This window comes from Rhinolophus sinicus, chromosome 5 (assembly GCF_057876585.1).
Source record: "Rhinolophus sinicus isolate RSI-liver-muscle chromosome 5, RSI-T2T, whole genome shotgun sequence".
NCBI lineage: Eukaryota > Metazoa > Chordata > Mammalia > Chiroptera > Rhinolophidae > Rhinolophus > Rhinolophus sinicus.
Window position 1 is genome coordinate 14,237,386 of NC_142505.1, and position 18,833 is coordinate 14,256,218.

Consider the following 18,833-nt stretch of genomic DNA (forward strand, 5'->3'; position numbering starts at 1 on the left):
AGAAATACTCAAAAAGGATATTGCACCAAAAGGTGCAATTCTAAATAGATATTGAGATCAAATCTAATTTTATATTTTAGGGTACTCTAGAATGATGGGAGTTGTTACTTCTGCCCAACTTTTAGTCTTGTCCTGTGGTTATCCTTATGGCTACACATAAACCCAGGCTTCAGGCAACCTCAGCCCTGAGCCACTGCTCTAAACCACCTGAAGTCCCTCCTGCTGACTTGCTCAGCATCCTCCAATCTCACACCCTACAATACATTTCACTTTATTCAATACTCAGTGCCACATCTGGGACCAGCCTACTTCTCAGGGGTCCCACCCTATGTCTGCCTCCTTTCAGCTCCTCTGCCCTTGGACACATACCCCTGTCGTCTGGCCAGGCTTCAGCGGAACCCCTGGATTGATGTGCTCACATGACTTGTCCCAGATCCCCCAACAGTACCTATCTGGACATTGTCTACTTTTAAATACACTTACAAAAATCTAAACAACCGTCTACATTAATTAATTTCTGCTTTTGTTTTAAATCCACAACATTAAGTGGCTTTAATATTCAGATTGTTCATATCCTCAAATACCACATAAACCGATGATACTTTCATTGAACTATATGTATGGATGAATGTAGGTTTTAACTTCTTCCAACAGTGGGTTATTAAGCCAGTTTGAGATGTGCTTCGCATCTTGCTGTACTTTATAAATCTCTTGTAATCACGCAAAAAGAGACCCACATGGTTATTAACTCCAGAGAGAGATGACGAGGCACCTCTGTAAGGCATGTCGATTAAAGTTTACAGGGGGTCAGGAAAATGATGCCTGGGACTGAGTTTCTGGTTGGAAAACCACTTAGATGGAGCCAGAAATACCTCGACCTCCTTCATGTGTACCCACCTGGGCTGGTTTTATGCTCATAAAGAGAGAAAAGCATTTAATACAGTGATCTGTGACAAAATAGTGGTTTCCCTAGCAACATTCAGATAATTAACGTAAATATGTGTGACTTTAAAAAAGTAATATGCCTATATCCTCACTGGCTCCACTAGCATTCGCTTGGCCCTAGGTCTGGCTCATTGAATAGCTCATACAGTGATACCATAAAGTCACATTTGCCTCAAAGGCCATCCTCTCTCTAATGAGGCAAACATGAGACGCCAGAGGACCCTCCCTAAACCTCCAAGCAGCTTAGGCTGCCTCCTCCTGCTCCATCTGTTTAACTGTGAAAAGAACTGCTGGTTCCCAGCCTAGCAGAGGAATTCAAATCCTCATCGGCCTTTACTTTAGGGGTAGTTTCCGGAATCACTAAATCGTAGGACATCTGGAACAAATCAGCGAGGTTCACTCACTGTAACAGCTGGACTGAAGACAAAGAATACTTTGGGGGGCAGAGGAATTCCCAAGATCTGTGGGCTGCTCAGAGGTCTGACATCATCAGACAGGGATGGTGTGCAGTGATGTATGACTTAACCCAGCAATGGCACCGTGCCACCCTATGTCACACACAAGCTGCCCGTTAAACCCGGCCACTACACACTCAAAACATGCAAGAAGCTGATCTCCACTTCACTGTCATGGCCATCATGTCCCCTTGCTTCTAGCTCAAGGACCAAATGGGGGACGCATGTGGTCACAGGCACTCAATCATATTATAATTACAAGCTTCCCTGGGTTTGGAACCGTTTTTCTGCTGTGAGGTGAGGAGCCACAGGAACAAGAGGAAAGTAGCTCTTCCACCTGGATCTCTGGAGGTAGAAACAAGAATGCACACACCACATGCAGCCCTTCACATCACCATGAATGTGCCCATTTGTCCACAAAGCAGCTGCTACCTTCACCACTGTGCCCGGTTTCTCTGCTTTGGGCCAGAAGCAGCAGTTTTCTTGAGCTCATCAAAGCTCTGATGGACAGTTACCTGTGTCTTTAATAAATAATAACCCGAGAACAAGGAATGGATGTTTCCTTCATCATCAGTGTGCTGTAGGCACTGAGAACCAGAGTCAGGGACATATGACAACAGCCTTATAATGAAGTCCCAGTTCTGGATGTTATAATAAAAATATTTTATCTACGCCAGTAATCAGAGCAACACATTTGTTTTTCCAATATGTATCTTTTCCCATCATCAGGGAAAACTTCTAGAACAGGTTGTTTTAACCTCTTTTTGTACCACCAGATACTCTTGGCAGTCTAGTAAAGTGAATGGACCCCTTCTCAAAATAATGTTTTTAAATGCATAAAACGGAAAACAAAATTACAAAGAAACCAATTATATAAAATATAATGACAAGTATGAGTATATTTTAAAATGTGTGGGTTAATAATGTGTGTTCTTTTTAATAACATTAAATAATAAGGTTTGGCAGTGGGTCTAGTCACTTTGAAGTAGGGGTGAATGTAAATGATATTTTGAAATAACTGCAACATTGTAACTTGATATGAAAATGTCAGTGATTTCTATTTGTGACAGTCACAGGTCCCGCTAATATTGCTGTGCTTTGTTGTCTACGTTCATAATTGAATAAAATGCTAAATTTCAGTTTGAAGTCAGTGAAAATAAAGATGCGATTGTTTTCCTCTCCAAGTTCACAGACCCATGGATTCTATGCACAGATCCCTAAAGGGATACAGACCCAGGTTAGAAACCTCTGTCCTACGGTAAGGTGAGAGGGAAGGACTGATGTAATATGGGAAGGAGAGGCCATGTGGGGGCAGGGAAGAGGGATGATGGCAGCTCAGCCTGAGATACTGGGGGAAAAGTAAGAATGACATTTCTGAAAGGTGTATAAGAGGATATTTGTAACTGCTGCTTGACTTCATTCGCCTCAATTCTACTGTCCCAGGACTAACAATAAGCCACCTTTAAAACTGGGGAGGTTGGGGCAGCTGGTTAGCTCAGTTGGTTAGAGTACAGTGCTCATAACACCAGGGTTGCCGGTTCAATCCCTGCATGGGCCAGTGTGAGCTGCGCCCTCCACAACTAGATTGAAAACTACTTGACTTGGAGCTGATGGATCCTGGAAAAACACACTTAAAGTCAAAAAAGAAAACAAACAAAAAAACTGGGGAGGTTGGTCAGGGAGGTGCAAAAATAAGAATCTTCTTTTTCTTTGCTTAGGAGTTTAAATTGTTTGTGTTTTTCCACACCAGAAAGAGAGAGAGAAATTTAAAAATTCGTCTTTCATTTTTTTTCTTAATGAACATAGCTGTTGACTGAAACAATGGCATTCACCTCTTTTTCAAGTCTCATTATCACAGAAAACATTCTCACACAAGCGCAGCACTCCTGCTCATGAAGGCCCATTACTCTACCTGAATATCTACCGTGTGTTCCCTGAGGCCCCAAGGACCGTAACTGCTGTCAGTTCCCTACCATGAGGCCATTTTGCGCTGAAAGCCATCTTTCACAAGAGTGTCCCTCTGTCCCTCTCCTTTTATCCTTTGTGCCTGGATAAGCCTCTTTAAACAAAGTCCCAGGGAAGAAGAAACCAGAAGCAATCCTACAAGATTCAAAGTCCCACTCAACATCTGAAGGGACCTCCAAATCCCTGTTTTTTCAAAAGTCAAAAACCCCTCCGATTCCAAGAGGGCAGATAAAAAGCCCACCAGCAACTGTTTCTCTCCACTCATATCTGATAAATACATTGGATTTAGTTTCCTTTTGAAATTCAGAGGCCTCAAGAGGAATGAGACTGTCCGGCCAGGAGATCTAAAAAACGAATGAATAAACACAATGTGAGGTAAGTTCTACAGTGCCTCAGGTTGGTCCCAGGAAGCAGTCTGTGACAGGATTTAGGAGCTTCATCAAGAGACGCCTGGAGGAGCAGGGAGCGAGGGAGGCAGGACGGGACTTAGGAGGAGCTGTGCAAGGCTGTGTGCTGGGGTCGAGTCTGGCCGTGGCTTGATTCACACCAGGGCTCTGCAGGGAATCACCTGCACTTGAGGTAAGGGGGCTGGCGTTTTGTACCCCAAATCAGTCAGTCATTGTCTGAGGGCTGCCCCAGGGTGGGTGTAACCTCCTAGGCTCCCTCCTAGGGAGCACTTAGCAGCCAACACGTAAGGCAGCTGGGAACATGGCACTTACACAGTAAAAGGGATTAGGGTGTGACCCCAATAGCATCCACTCAGCCTCATCATTTTTGGGTCAAGATCACCCAGAACGGAGTCAGGAAAGAAGGCCCCTAAAACCTAGAAGTCCTTTCACAGTACCTTCCCTCTCACTGTAATAGCAACGAACTGGTTCATGGGCAGTTCATGTTCTACCCAAGTCTGTCACCTTTGGCTCTGCAGGGAGGGGCCAGTGACCACTGGGGACAAAGCAAAAGGATCATCCCTCCTCAGCCACAGTTGTCTTTGGTTTTTCATCTGTGGAGAGCAGCAGGGCCGCTTTCCAATTCGCCTGAGGTTATATCAGGTGGCTCAGAACAAACTTGGGAGAGATGCTAATGAGAGGGTGTGTGCAAGACAACAGGAAAAATCTGTGTGGGAGAAGATTTACTTCTGAAAACCAAACAATTGTGCATCTTCGGAATTTGGCTCTTGTTACAGTAACTAAGTCTGCTACCGGGTGGGTGAGTCCAGTGTTAGTGGCGAGAGACCAATAGCATAGTCACACAGAATAAGCTGCAAAAATCTTAGCAAAGAAACAGCACGTGGCTCCCCATCTGCTCTCGATTTGAGAGAAGTGAGGGGTCTAGTTGCTACATTCGCTTGATAGGTCCCTTTCTTAGACTGAATGTCCAGTGAGAAGGAAAATAATAGCCATATCGTTTTGACCCTGCTGGAGAGATGCTTACACATAAAACCACCAATGTTTCGCTATATTTGGAAGCCAAGGAAAATACTACCAAATAAAATTTTATTAGGTACACCCATGAGGTAGACCCAGACTTCCCAGGTCGCTCGGGAGGGAGGCCAGCTAATGAGCATGTTCCCAGCCCCGTTCTATGGTTGCCATGGTTACTCCTTAGTCTGCCTTCTATGCTCCTGTGTGGATTCCCCATCCTCTCACTATCCAGATGGAAAACCCCCATCAGTGTCTGGTCCTCAGGAGGCCAGCTACCCCTGAAGTCCAACATTTGTTGGGATAGATTTCTTCTGCTCATGTGTGGTAGGGCCCTAAAAATGAAGTGACCTCCCCTCCACGTTGAGTCTGCCCACAAAGGAAAATGGTCAGTTCTTCAGGTGACAGCCTGCTGCCCCCAGCCTCACACTGAGGCTGGTAGGCCATTTACCATGTTTCCCCAAAAATGAGACCTAGACGCATCAGCTGTAATGCATCTTTTGAGCAACAATTAATATAAGACCCAGTATTATATTATATTACATTACATTATATTATATAAGAACCGGCGTTGTTATGTTATGTTATGTTATGTTTGTTATGTTATATTATGTTATGTTATGTTATACATAACATATTGTAATATAAGACCGGGTCTTATATTAATTTTTGCTCCAAAAGACGCATTAGAGCTAATGGTCGGCTAGGTCTTATTTTCGGGGAAATATGGTAGGAAACTACAAAGCAGATCCTCCCTGAGATAAAAAGGAATTTCCTAAAGTCATTTCCACCTAGATAGCAGCATGTCACAGTGGGAACGAGAGACAGGCCAGGTTCCCCAAACTACCACAGCTATTTAAAGACAGAGACCATGGGTCTAATGGCTAGAACACTGGACTTGGACTTGGGAACCTTTCAGCAGGTGATTTTCCTGTCACCACTATTTAACTTCCTTTATGACCTCAGATAAGTGACTCAAATCCCTCTCTATCAGCTTCCTGTTCTGCACCTGAAATGCCATGGCTCCAAGTACATACTCATACATGAAAACCACCAACCATGAAGAACCTGTGAGCTGGGCTTATTTCTATCCTGCCTGAGTTACTTTGTAGGACAATGGAAGGGATGTCTCGGCTTCACAGTCACCATCTGTGCTCATTCCTGGGCTGAAATGGAGCCAGGGCTCCAAAGAAACACAGCTGTGTGGCCGAGCTCCACCCAGGTCCCTCCCAGGATAATGGAGGGGTCAGAGGTCTTATCCTCTGCCTGGGATGTGCTGTGGACACATCCCTCATTCAGTAGTTGGTATACAAACACACTGGTCCCTTCATCCCTCAGATGCAATAATTTTGAGGTGTGTGTTTTCCATCATTCCAGTGTTTTCCTATAGGATGGAGTTGCAGTAATCCACTGTGGTAGCTGGGTCTGATGGGCTCATTGATAGCCTCTCTCTAGTCACATTCGTGGTCACATGACATTGCAGCTCCTCCCATCAGGAAGTAAGAGTTTATTTCCCCATCCCTTGAATCCAATTGGCCCTGTGACTTTGCTTTGGCCCAAGAATGTGGTAAAAGTGACAATACACCAGTTGTGAAACTATCACAAGGACTTGTGTACTGCTGTTCCAGTGTTTGGACCCCTGTTGCACTATCAGCATAAGCCTGGGCTAGAGGATGAGAGACCACGTGGAAGACAGTAGAGGAAGGAGGAACCCCAGCCAACAACGAGCCAATTATCACCAACAGAGGCAACTAACCAACCTGAGTTTGGCTGCAGACCCAGGAGGGAGCCCAGGGACCCAGAAGATCTGAACAGCTGAGTCCAGGCTAAACAGCTGATCCACAGAATTAGGAGCTACATAAATGGCGGTTGTCCTGAGGCATGAAGTTTGGGGGTGATTTGTTACGCAGCAATAAGTAGCTGATACACTAACATTACAGTGCACTCTTACTGGCAGCCTTCCCTGTACACTTCTTTACTCCCCTACCTTTGTTCTCTGCACTCCTTATGTACATTATTCACACTCAAATCCTTACCTCATGGTCTGGGAGAACTCAACCTCAGACAGGGTGGAGTGCTTCTTCCCTTACGCTTCCAGGGAATTCCTTCAGATTTCCATTATGATAAGGATTGTAGTGAATTCTAATTACTGTTTTCATATGTTTCCCTTTCTAGACCAAGAACATCATGATACAACAGTTTGTCCCTATGTGTTTCCACCAAGTCGGGTACATCCATAGAAAGCACTCTATCAGCATTGGTCAGAAAAATGAATATATTAGCATGGTGCCACTTCTTGTCAGGTGAGTAGAAGCTAAGTGCTCTGGAAGGGTATTGCCCCTTTCAATACCTCTTCCAGTGTGCAGCTTCTCTTTGCTTGCCTTACGCTGCTGATCCCCTTCCACACGCCTAAGTCACACCCTCTGCCTAGGTAATCCCCAAGAAGGCCACCCACGTGTGTTCCTAAAATCTGAGAGAGACACCTGCTGCCTTCTATTAGGGAACCCTTATCAGAGCAAACACTTATTCTGAGAGATAAGGATGAGCAGTCCTTCGTCTCACATTCAGAGTTCTAGTCATTGGAGCATTTTACCTTTCTTTCAAGAATATACCACAGAAAAAAAAAATTCCCATTTTCAGAGATTCCAGAAACAGCAACTATAAAAACCAACAATAAACTTCCTTTGCATTTTTTTTTCCAGATCTGGGGCAGAAAGTGAAGGGAAAAAAAAATAAATAAATCACACGGCTAATATTCTGTCAAGGGCAAAAGTTTTCCAGGCATCTGATCAGCTCCCATTCACCTTCCATAATAATAATAATAATGATAATGATAATGATGATGACGATGATGTTACATTTCAGGAAACTCTTGATACGCTAGCCCCACGAGCTCACAGTCAAATCTAGGACCCTCCAAGGAGAGAAAAATCCAACCTATGTGGACTAAGAATGTAATGACTCAACTCAGGGACTGCCATTGACCCAGCAGGATAGGCAGCTAGCATCTCCAGAGAGAAAAGCTGTTGAGCAGGACCTCACAGGCCAGACCGCACATGAGGGAGCACACGTGAGCCATCTTTGATAACGGATTTTTTTTAACCCATCCACCTCCTTTCTACACTGGGGCTTTTCACACATAGGAGGACTTTTCCCTCAAGGTTCCCAGCCTTGGTACTTCTGGCCCAGACACAGCTGATATTAGATCCTAACAGCAACTGAGGCCCATGTACAGGAAGACAGCAGGATGTAGCATCCGGACATTTCCAGCTTTGATTTCCCCCCAGTGACCACAAGGCCTTGAGCAAGTAATCTGATCTCCCTGAGCCTCTGTATCCTCCCCACTAAAATGAGTGTAATTATTTACTTCTCAGTGTCGTTGAGAGGATTAAATGAAATGACAATGCTAGTTCTCATTTACTGAGGGCTCACCATATACCAAGCACTTCTGGAAGCACTTAAACTTAAATATGTTTTAACTCATTAAATACTCAAAAATAACTTGATAAGGCGTTGCTCTTAGTTCTCCTATTTTACAGATGAGGAAACAGAGGCACAGAGGTGTTAAGAAGCTTGCCCAAGGTTGGACAGCTGGTAAAACACGACAGGGCGTTTCTGTATACTAAGGACCCCACAGGTACCTAGTGCATGAAGATGCTCAATGAGCAGGGTCTCTGCCCCTTCCTAAAACAAGACAACTTTACTTCTGCCCTATGTTGTGCATTTAATGATTCTGGCTGCTTTGCCACTTTTGAGAAGGAGAATAATTTGTTTCATACTCTAAATATCTCTCTGGGGGCAGGGATCCTTCTCTCGAAGGCTGGTCTTTTCATGGATGGAGCTACCGCCTCCCAGCCAAGGATTTTGGGAAAATCACTTGACCACCCACTCCCCACCCCGACCACGATAATAGCATTAGTAAGGCTATAACCATAGGACCATTATATGGGCCACTAGATGGTTCTTCTAACTTCATAAATATTCTACTGTGTCTTTTCACCTCACTTAAAGAGTTCTTCCATTATTGGAGTTGGCTAGCCAGAAGGCACTGAAATGTTCCACTGCTCTCCTACGGGATGCATCAAACCCAAAATTTTTTTTCGCTCAACTGCCATAGTCTATATTTCTTTTTCTTTATCCTAATCACATGTGATGTATTCTTAGGTACTGTGAGCATTCAGGCAGACAAAACAAAACATAGTTGCATCATTTTACAAATGGAATTTGCAGTCCTGTTTAATAGAAACCATTGAAACAGCTTCATCCCTGTTCCTAGATATTTTTGGAAATGGCGTATTTTGGAACTAGGCTCAAGACCATTAATGACTATGGACTTTTAATTGAAGAGTTGACTGTTTTAAGAGACAATAGGCCTGCCAGAATCCATGCTCTCTGGAGAGAAAAATGAAAACATCCATGAGTCCTATCACAGAGCGCGTTCCCTGGCGTGATCCCTGGCTACTCTGGGTGACCCAATCACTCCCAGATGTCTTTCCTTCTGTCTTCTCAAGACAGGCTCCTCAGTCTGGTGGGAACTTGGCTGCTTCCAGCCGCAACACATTGTACTGCAGTCTACCCAGCCCCTGGAGGGATCTTCCTCTGTTACCCTTTTGCTTCAACTTTTCACTACAGTGAGTTACGGCTACAATGACAGCTAGGTTCTAAAGACAGCACGAAGGCAAAAACTGCATCCAAATGGCCCTCCTGAAAACTCTGGAGAGGCACGATGGGGGAGGTCAACAGAACATCTCTCCTGAGTCCAGCCCTGCCAAGGGTGCTCCTGCAGCAAGACAAAGGGTATCTGCTCATGGCCCTGAGCCACGGTGTAGGAACAGAGATGGATGGAGAGAGTAGCTGACTCACAACTCCAGCTGAAACAGACTTTCACTGAATGGAACAGAAGACCAAATGACCCGTACCATTCTCTCATTCTCTCTCTCTCTCTCTCTCTCTCTCTCTCTCTCTCTCTCTCTCTCTCTCTCTCTGTCTCTCTCTCTCTCTCTCTCTCTCTCTCTCTCCTCTCTCTCTCTGTCTCTCTCATCTCTATGTTCTCCTGACCACCTCCTTCACCCCAGATCCTGCAGATCTTCAAGGGAATCCTGCTCTCTACACCTCCACTGCTCTACTCACTTTTTCCCTCTGCCCAGAATGCCTGGATCCTCCTCTTACCCCTTAATTCCTCTTCTTGGAAGCTGCTCCATGGCCCTGTAATGACGCATCACCTCTTTAAAGCACTGAGCAGGTGTTGCCACCATCACCCAGTTGCGCCCCCCCACCCACATTGTACACATTCTTTGCCAACCAAACACAGACCTTAGTTTCCACTAGTAATTTACTGATGGTGCCTTCCTCTACTCTGTGCCTGGCTCTAGTCGAAGGTCTGGGGAATCCAATATCATGAAAACCACAGGTTTGGTTTTATACATCTACTTATCCAATTATCAAGTAACATTTCTCTGGTGGCTCCTTTGGGGACAGCTATGGGCCCAAGAGCATATGAAGGTTTAATGGGTGATCCAGACAAAAGGCTATTTTGAGAGACCAAGGGGCCTCCTTGGAAATAACTCATCCAAAGGAGAGGTTCAAAGCTTTGGTCCAAGGACACTGCCTCTGAGACTGAGAAAATCTCCTCACCTCGTCTCTAGGTCTCATGTCTGAGTTCTAGGAAGACGGAATTGCAAGAAAGGCTGAAATAGCCCTGAAAACAATCAGGTATCAGGAAAGAGAGAGCTACCTTGTTCTTTATGTGGTAGAATAGATAGCATGGTTGGTCCCAATTTTTCTACCCCTCCCATACTTGTGTCATTGGCTGTGTGCCTTTTCAGTTCCTCTCACTAATGGGTCAGAGAATATTTTCCTGTCCCTTGACTTTGGGGTAGATGGTTTGGCCATGGGACGTCTTGTGACCAATAGAACAAAGCTGAAGTAAGAGTGCACCAGTTCTGAGCCCAGGCCTCAAGACTTACTGCATGTTTCTCCTTGTCCTCTTGTACCATTGCCATGCCAGGGGAAGGATATGCCCAGGAGAGCACTGGTTCCAGCAAGACAATGACAGACACACAAAGCAGAGCTCAATAGGGTCACCCAAGTCTGGCTATCAACCAACCCCCAGATGCATGAGCAAGTCAGCCAGGATCCAGCTGAATCTAGCCTGGACCAGTCAGCTCTCAGCTGACCTGCAGACCACGGGAATGAATGATTGCTGTGTTAAACCACTGAGTTTTGAGGTGGTTTGTTATACAGCATTTTTTTTTTTTTTGGTTTGTTTGTGGTTTTTTTTTTTGTTTTGTTTTTTTTTTTTGCTATAGCTAGTTGATACATGTGGGGTTCTGGGCCCAGGCCACCACACCAGCTGTTCTCAGATGATCGATTACTGGGCTACCAGAGCAGATCTGGTTCTGACCAACACACTTGAGAGGCCAGATTGGGTCAGTGGAGGCAGCTTTAGGCACAAGGTGTCTGACCGATCAGGAGCCTTGGGTTTTACATTTTAATAGGTGACAAGAACAATTCAATAGAGATGCATTTGACCCTCCATTACTGGGCAGCAAGAACATCAGCACTTCCCTAACCTAATATTTAACCCTGGGGCAAGTGAACATTTACCTGCCACATGAAACTAGCTATAATCCAATATAAATTTCCAACATTTACAGTCTGCCTCAAGATAAAACAAATCCATAGATTTTTGTATCACGTTACTTTTTCCCTAAAACACTTTTTTGGAAGACCTATTTGAAACCAAAAGTAATTACCTGATCATTTACGAACTTTCTTTAGAGTTGCTTTCTTTTATAATCCCAGGAGGTCCTTCCTACTAATGTTAAAAAATTCCAATATCCATTTCATCAGTTTGAAGTAATTGTCTAAGCTTGGCAAAACGTGGGCTACTTTAATCTACTACTCTTCAAGTAAAAGTAATGCTAGTTAATATTTAAGTGGTTTGGAGGAGAGTGTGTGTGTGTGTGTGTGTGTGTGTGTGCGCGCACGCGCGCGTGTCTGTGTGTTGTCTGTGTGTGTATTATATCACCTTTCCTCCAATAAACGCAAAACAGAAGAGTAAAAGAATCTGAGTATTACTTTCCTTTGATGAATAATAATTTATCATCAGAAGGAAGAGTGTCCAAGTGGGGTCACTGGTTCATGGGGGGCTATTTCTTTCATTCCACCCAAACTTGACTTCCACGGTTACAAATAAGGGACAGATTATGGCCTGTTAGGGAATAACTATCAAAACGGAAGACTGTTTTTGAGAAATGGTAATAAATCATATGGAGGGGCTTCCTGGCCTCCAGGCTAAAACGGTCTTTCAGAAGGAATTGTCTTGAAAGGAAAGCATTCTCTGAAATGCGGCTCAATGATTCAGGGCCAGCACCTTCATCGTAAAAGAAGTCTGAAATGAAAGGTTGGCAAAGAGGAAACAGGAGGCCTCTGTGCGGTTCCCCTTTCACCTGGGAGATTCACAGACTGTGGGAGGAAACCCTGACACAATAGAGACTGTCTGCTCACTTGGACCAGGACGGCCTTCCCCCTCCTCCACCCCTCCTACCACAGAACCACCACTTGCTGTTAAAGCAGACACTCTTGTTAAGTGTGGAAACAAAGAAAAAGAACCTTTATATAACGATCAGTTCAATCATATAAATTGTCACAAACAGTTAAATATTGGCAACTTCATAGGGTTCAACTTCATACAGTGAGTAAACATAAAGTACTCCCCCCCCACACACACAAACACAAATACTCACAGAAATTAGAAAGATAGGCTAAATTGTAGGATATGTGGGATTGTAAACAAAACAAAAACTAAACTGCCCCCCCAAATAATAACTGTTGGTAAAATTAATGTATAATATATATATTTTTTTTAACCACAAAATATCATTGTAACCCACCAACTCTCTTCCCTTTTCGGTGGGGAAATCTCTATATTCAGGCTTTGGGCCTGGAGCTTTCCAGAACAGTGTCCTCTGAAAGGAGCACTGACTCACCTGGACAGCAGCAGTTGACCTTGAAGCTGAAGGTCAGCGGCACAGTCCTCGGAACGGCAATTCCTTTCGAAAACAGTCTGTGAGGGAGAAAGGACAAGAAGGTCAGAATAGGATTCAATGGCAAATGAGTAAATTAACAGCCAACTCCTTTCTTCCACGTGAGAGGGAATTCTTCCCACAAGCCCCTGAAGCCCTCTCCTCCCAAGAAGCCAGCTCCCCAGCATGGGGAGGGGTCCTTCTCAGGCTTCAGGGAAATCTAAATCAACGGTGGTCGTGCCTGCAGAGTGCATTCCTTACCGGGTTCATTTCTCAGTCTGCTCAGGTGCTACTTCAAATAGTTTTTTTCAAGAAGGGTACATGGTAGGTGTCCTTTCCACCTTTGTCTGAGAATATCTTTAATGGCCTCAGATAGAGTGAATAATAATCCAGTTAAGTAAAGAATTCTAAGATTATAGTCTGGTCATTTCCCTCTGTTCGCTGGCCTGGGGAGGCAGCAAATCTATAACTGAGATGGGTCTGCCCGAGCAATAAGATCATATTATAATTTTTAGTTCCAAAGGCAAAAATCAAAGGCAATTAGACTATTAGGCTGAGGCCACCAGGACAGGGCCGAGGGAGTCCTTTCCTGTGATCTGGTAGGGCAGCCAGCAGCGACACAGCGTCCTTTTTGTAACCAAGATTGGGTCTTGACAGCCAAAGCCTCACCCAGTACTGGGACCTAAAGCTCGGTGTGCCAAAGCCGAGATCTTTCCAGAGGGCCTGTGGAGTGTGCCTGAGCGGGGCCTATCTGCGGAGATTGGCTGGGGAATCAGAAGCAGTGTTTTGGAAGGAGTTCCAGTTTTCTTCTCGTTATAGTACATGGCCGGCTTGCCATGACCCCCTCAGCCTGGTCTCAACTTCTTTGATGTCTCCAATCTACGGACAGCAGACTCCCGAGCTCCAGATTATTAGAGACTCACTCACTATTATAAGATGGCTTTGATGGTTTCGTTGGGATTTAAGAGAGAAGAGCTGTTGCCATTTTTGAGTTGTATCATTCACTATTCAACTTCTTCCTCGTCCCTGCTCATGTTTGCAAGCCCCACCTCCGCCCCCAAACGCAGTTCCAGGTGATTTGTTCTGCCCGCACAGACAGCTTTTCACCCTGCCAATGTGGACTCCAGCAAACGTGCCGGCCAACGGACAGTCTAGACCTGACCAGACGGAGTAATTTTTCCTATGGAAATTCATATTCCTGTGTCACATTTCCAAAAGAATAAAGTGTCCCAGCCAACATTCCCTTGCCTTGAATGTGGGGGAAAAAAACTCATGGAAGTCTTGGGCAAAAAGAGGAAATTCCCGTGTTCTTTTGGACACCACTGGTGGGGGGGGAGAGCGCCAAATTTCCAGGAGATTTCAATATAAGACACTTGTGTTGTATTTGCCAAGGAGAAAACAGGAGGATGTGGATGTGAGGACCACGTGAATCTCTCAGAGGAGGAGGCTTTTTGAGGTTAGGAATGAGGTAAAAACACCAGTAGTGGCTTTACCACCAAGCTAATGAAACTTAAGCTGAAGGTCCCTACTGACTTGCCCCTACCGAGGCCTTGCACCTAACTTTGTATTCATAACTTTACTTTTTTTTTTCTTCAAGATCATCTTGCCTCCCAAATCATAGAAGCTTCAGGCACCACAAAACTCAGCTTGATTGCCGGTGACAGGCTCCTCCTTACATGTGTTTTTCCCATTTCACAAGCAAGAGAGACAGTCTGACTTCCCCACTTTTGGGGTGGGGTGGGAAGCAGATGAGAACTGAGGACGAGGGTGTGACCTAAATCCATCTGTGGCGTACAATCTGGCAAGATCTGGTCCCTGCCCTCATCACCTCGGTTACTCTGGCTCTCTGGTGCCAACCACCCCTCGCACTGGCCTTATAACATCCCACCTCAGGGCCTCCCCACAAGTTAATCCCAAATTCCTCTACCTAGTGCACTTACATATCGTCTCTTCCTTCAACGAACAAATTAAAACCATGACCTGACAAGCTCGGGCCCCTCTTGTACTTCCATGTGCTTTTCCCCTCTAGTCCTCCTCTAGGTTGTAACTAATGAATTTTATCATTACACATTCCTGTTTGTTTCCCCTGCTACGATGATGCTCCATAAGGATGGAGGCTGTATTGGTCCTATTTACCTCAGAGCCTGGCCATCTAGAAGCTGCTCAGTCAACCCTGGAAGAACTCACAGGGCTCTGATGGCTGGGGTGACCACTGAAATGGGAAGCCAATGATAGATGCCTCCATTGGGCCAACGCTAAAATGCTGCTCAGTAACACCAAAGCTGTAGCCCCAACCAAAGCTCTTATCTCTGAGCTATATGCGAGTGCAGAGCCTCCTGATAAGGAACCGATTGCTTTGTAAAAGCTCGCTGTCCTTGGTCTATTTCCCTTGGGCTCTGCGCTCTATTTTCTGTCCCTGAAACTGGCTTCTCCAGCTATTACATCCTCCAGTGCCGCTGAATGTCCATCCAACAAAGGCAAGCACTGAGTCTGCCATATATATTGATGTATGCACACGCACGCACATGCACACACACACGGGTTTATGTGTACATACACACATATATGTATACTCACGTACACACACGTGTTATGTGAGTGCTTACACTGACCAGCTACAATGAAGCACAAACTATACTGAGAAGATAAAGCACCAGCTTAGAAATTAGCCTAGGATTCAATGTCCACAGTTATAAAATGAAAATAACAGCCTCAGCGATTGTCTTGTTCATCCAAATTGGCACTGAGCCGGGGGTGAGAGCTCACAGCTAGTGCACTGTTTTTGTTTTAGCACTGGGCGTCACTGTGCATACCAGCAAACGTGAGTGACAACTACGGTACACACACGTGAATAGCGTGAGGCTTCCCTAAGTGACGGTGAAGTAAGATGACCATGGAGGCAGAGTCAACACGAATTTACCTCTGTGTAGACAACTGCACTTTTCAAACATCAATGCACAATGTCTCTCATTCTTTACAATGTGACTGTGACACTCCTCCCATAGAGAGGTAGAGTCCATGCTCGCCACCACCCCACTCCACCTCCAAATCTGGGTGGATTTGTGGCTATAGTAGAAGTGACTTCTGAAGCTAGCTCATAAAAAGTAAGAGAAGTTCCTCCAAATCCTCCTGGGGCCTTTGCTCTTGGAACGGAGCCACAAGGCTCCAAGGAAGCCCAGGCTTCCCATGGAGAGGTTCAGGTGGAGAAATGCTGACAGCCAGCAGAACCTGCAGCCACATGAGCGATGCCATCATGGAAATGAGTCCTCCAGCCCCACTGAGCTGCCCAGCTGACACTAGTGGAGCAGAGACGAGCTCTCTTGATGAAGCTCCGCCAATTTCAAATTTATGAACAGATTAAATGACTGTTGTTATTTTCAGCCACCAAGTTTGGGGGGTTTGTTATGCAGCAATACATTGTTGGAATACTCGCAACTTAATGGCTTTCCCTTACTTGGGCAATGGTACAAACAAAAAAAGGACTGTACGTTCCAAGCCTGGCAAAGCCCTGGCTTAGGCAAGACCCTCCCCAGGCCAGGAATGCAGTTGTCTTATAGGTAAAACATCACGCCACCAGGGAATCGAGAGTGTCATGACTGGGAGGCTGAAGTTAACACTCAGTCCCTGTGCTCTGGACCTGGATTTGTCTCTCTGGGCAGATGACCATTTTCTTTCCTAAGGAACTGAAAAGCAACTCCTGGCGCAGAAGCGTGGGCAGACTAAAGCCTCAGAGTGCTAACTGACAACACAGCGTTTCCAGGAGCAAGTAAAAACTACTCTTATACAAAGTACCAAGAATACAGGTTCTCTGTGAAGCCAGTGGGCCAAACTCCTGATATTCCTCTCACAACAACCCCAACAGCTCCCACCTGAGCCTCTGAACAGCTCCTCTGGGCAAACACAAGCGCGACTGCCTGAGACAAATCCTAGCTCAGGTTGGAAGCAGTCTCTCCTACCTCCCTCCAGCCTCCACCTGCTGGTTGGCAAAGCCCTCATCAATTATTTTTATCTAGAAGAAGCCTTTCTGGAAAATAGAAACAGATCTAAGATGCCATCATTTCTTATTCCTCTGTGGTTATAGGAGGCTAAATCCTTTTTCCTGGGAGACAACACTGTCCTGCCTCAGACTTCAGAGTTGCGACTGGACACCCAGCGGCCTCCTTCGCCTCACGGACTATATTTCCATGCTGGTTCCTTCCTCACCCAGGTCTTCACCTCAGGTTTCCCTGGAGAATACAGTTTTCTTTTTAAAATCCTTTTTCCGGCTTTCCCCCCAAATACTTATTCTACTTCTTTTGGAACAGGGTTAGCAGACTTTTTCTGGAAAGGGCCAGATAGTAAATGTTTTTGACTTTGTGGGCCATATCATCTCTGCTGCACCGACTCAATCTGCTGATGTAGAGGGAAAGCAGCCATAGACAACATGTCAAGAAAGGGTGTGGCTGTGTCTCAATAAAACTTTATTTACAAAAACAGGCAGCAGGCTGGATTTGGCCTGCAGGCTGGAGTTTGCCGACTCCTATTCTAGAATATTTGGTTATCAGTTTCCTGATTCCCTTCAGACCAGAAAAAAAAAAAGAAAAAAATACAGTGAATCCTGCCCAAGTTGCATTTCATTGTGAGCCAGAGCACAGAGGCTGGTGCTGGCTGTGCGTTTCTCACGGTGCTGTGATCCAAGGCCAGGGCAGCCTAGGGGATGTGTGATTCCGGATTGGCACCTCAATGGCTGCCTTGGCCAAGGCTGACTTCAGAGAGGAAGTCATACAGGTGCTGAGGTCCTCATCTGTCAGACCCAAATCTGCACTGAAAAAAATCTTCCCTTCTGACCTAATAGGAAGTAGGATTCTTAGCCTATTCATGTTCAGAGGAGGGTCAGTTTCTTGGACTTGGTGATATTAGCTTTAAAATACATATAATCATTGACACAGGTTAGACACTGTTTATAGGGTTGCTATGGAAACCAAGTCCCATACTGAGGCCTGAGAAAATAGGACAATTGATTGGTGGGAATAAATGCTCTTTGAATCCCACCCCAAAGGAACCAAACATGGAGGCTATTTTTAAGCTACAATGAGTGAGACATTTCCTGACGGTCCATTTGACTTTGCAGAGAGTCTCTGCCTGGACAACAGGAGGAACATTTCTGAACTGTTGTTCCTCCCACAGTCACACGTAAGTTCCCAGGGGCCCAGATATGTGTAATTCATGTCTGCACCCCCAGTGCCTAGCAGAGTGTTAACATTTTTTTGGGGTGTAATTGCCATGATCTGAGGGTAAGAGGTTTCTCCCTCCCAATTTTGTTTCAATGGGCTCTTCTCCCAGAATCCAACATTGTCCTTAAGGTGGCACATTCTAAGAGCTCAGGGTAGTCACAGGAATTTTTGCTCTATTCAGCCCTGTACCCAGATGAAGAAAGGAAAAGTCTCATTGCCTGGTATTTAAAATCAGATGACACAGACACAATTGGTTTCGAAAGAATATCATGTCTATAAGAATAAATAAAACACAAATACTTTGTGAAACTGAAAGCTGAGACATTTCCTCTATCTCAGGGTCTGTACAAATTGTCCTTTCAGATTTCGAAATCATGAGAGAGAGAGAAAAATAAAACAGTCTTGTTGGTCTCCCTCTAAACACTAACACTGTACCAATTTTGATCCATGCCCCTATGGAAAAACCGGAAATAATGAGTTCTTCCATCTTTGGGCATCCTTTGGTTTACTCCATGGCTCTGTGGTTGGTAGAATAGTCCCCTCGGTCTAAAGGCATCACTCTCGTGATTCACTTCAACCCCAGGGAGAACTGAGTGGGAGGCTGAGCTGCTCAGCGAGCCCTGGGCCCACCTGGAAGCACACTGGCCTCTGGACGCACCCAGTGCCCCTTGCAGGACTGCCTGGGACTGGGTGGCCTTCTACAGGCCACACATTTCATCTCCCTTTACAACCTCCAACTTTAAAAATCAGCCATAAACTCTCTTGAGGGACCTTCTGCCTCCAACCCTGGAAATTTTCACCCTGGAATCT

At 45.2% G+C, this 18,833-nt stretch overlaps 1 protein-coding gene across 1 annotated transcript in view; it reads right to left on the reverse strand.

Moving 5' to 3' along the window:
* Window positions 1-18,833, reverse strand: part of ITGA9 (integrin subunit alpha 9) — a 303,581-nt gene that overhangs the window by 118,874 nt on the left and 165,874 nt on the right. The window contains exon 17 of the mRNA XM_019727631.3: window positions 12,775-12,851. Coding sequence (XP_019583190.3) covers window positions 12,775-12,851 — 77 coding nt within the window. The remainder of the gene's footprint in view (window positions 1-12,774; window positions 12,852-18,833) is intronic.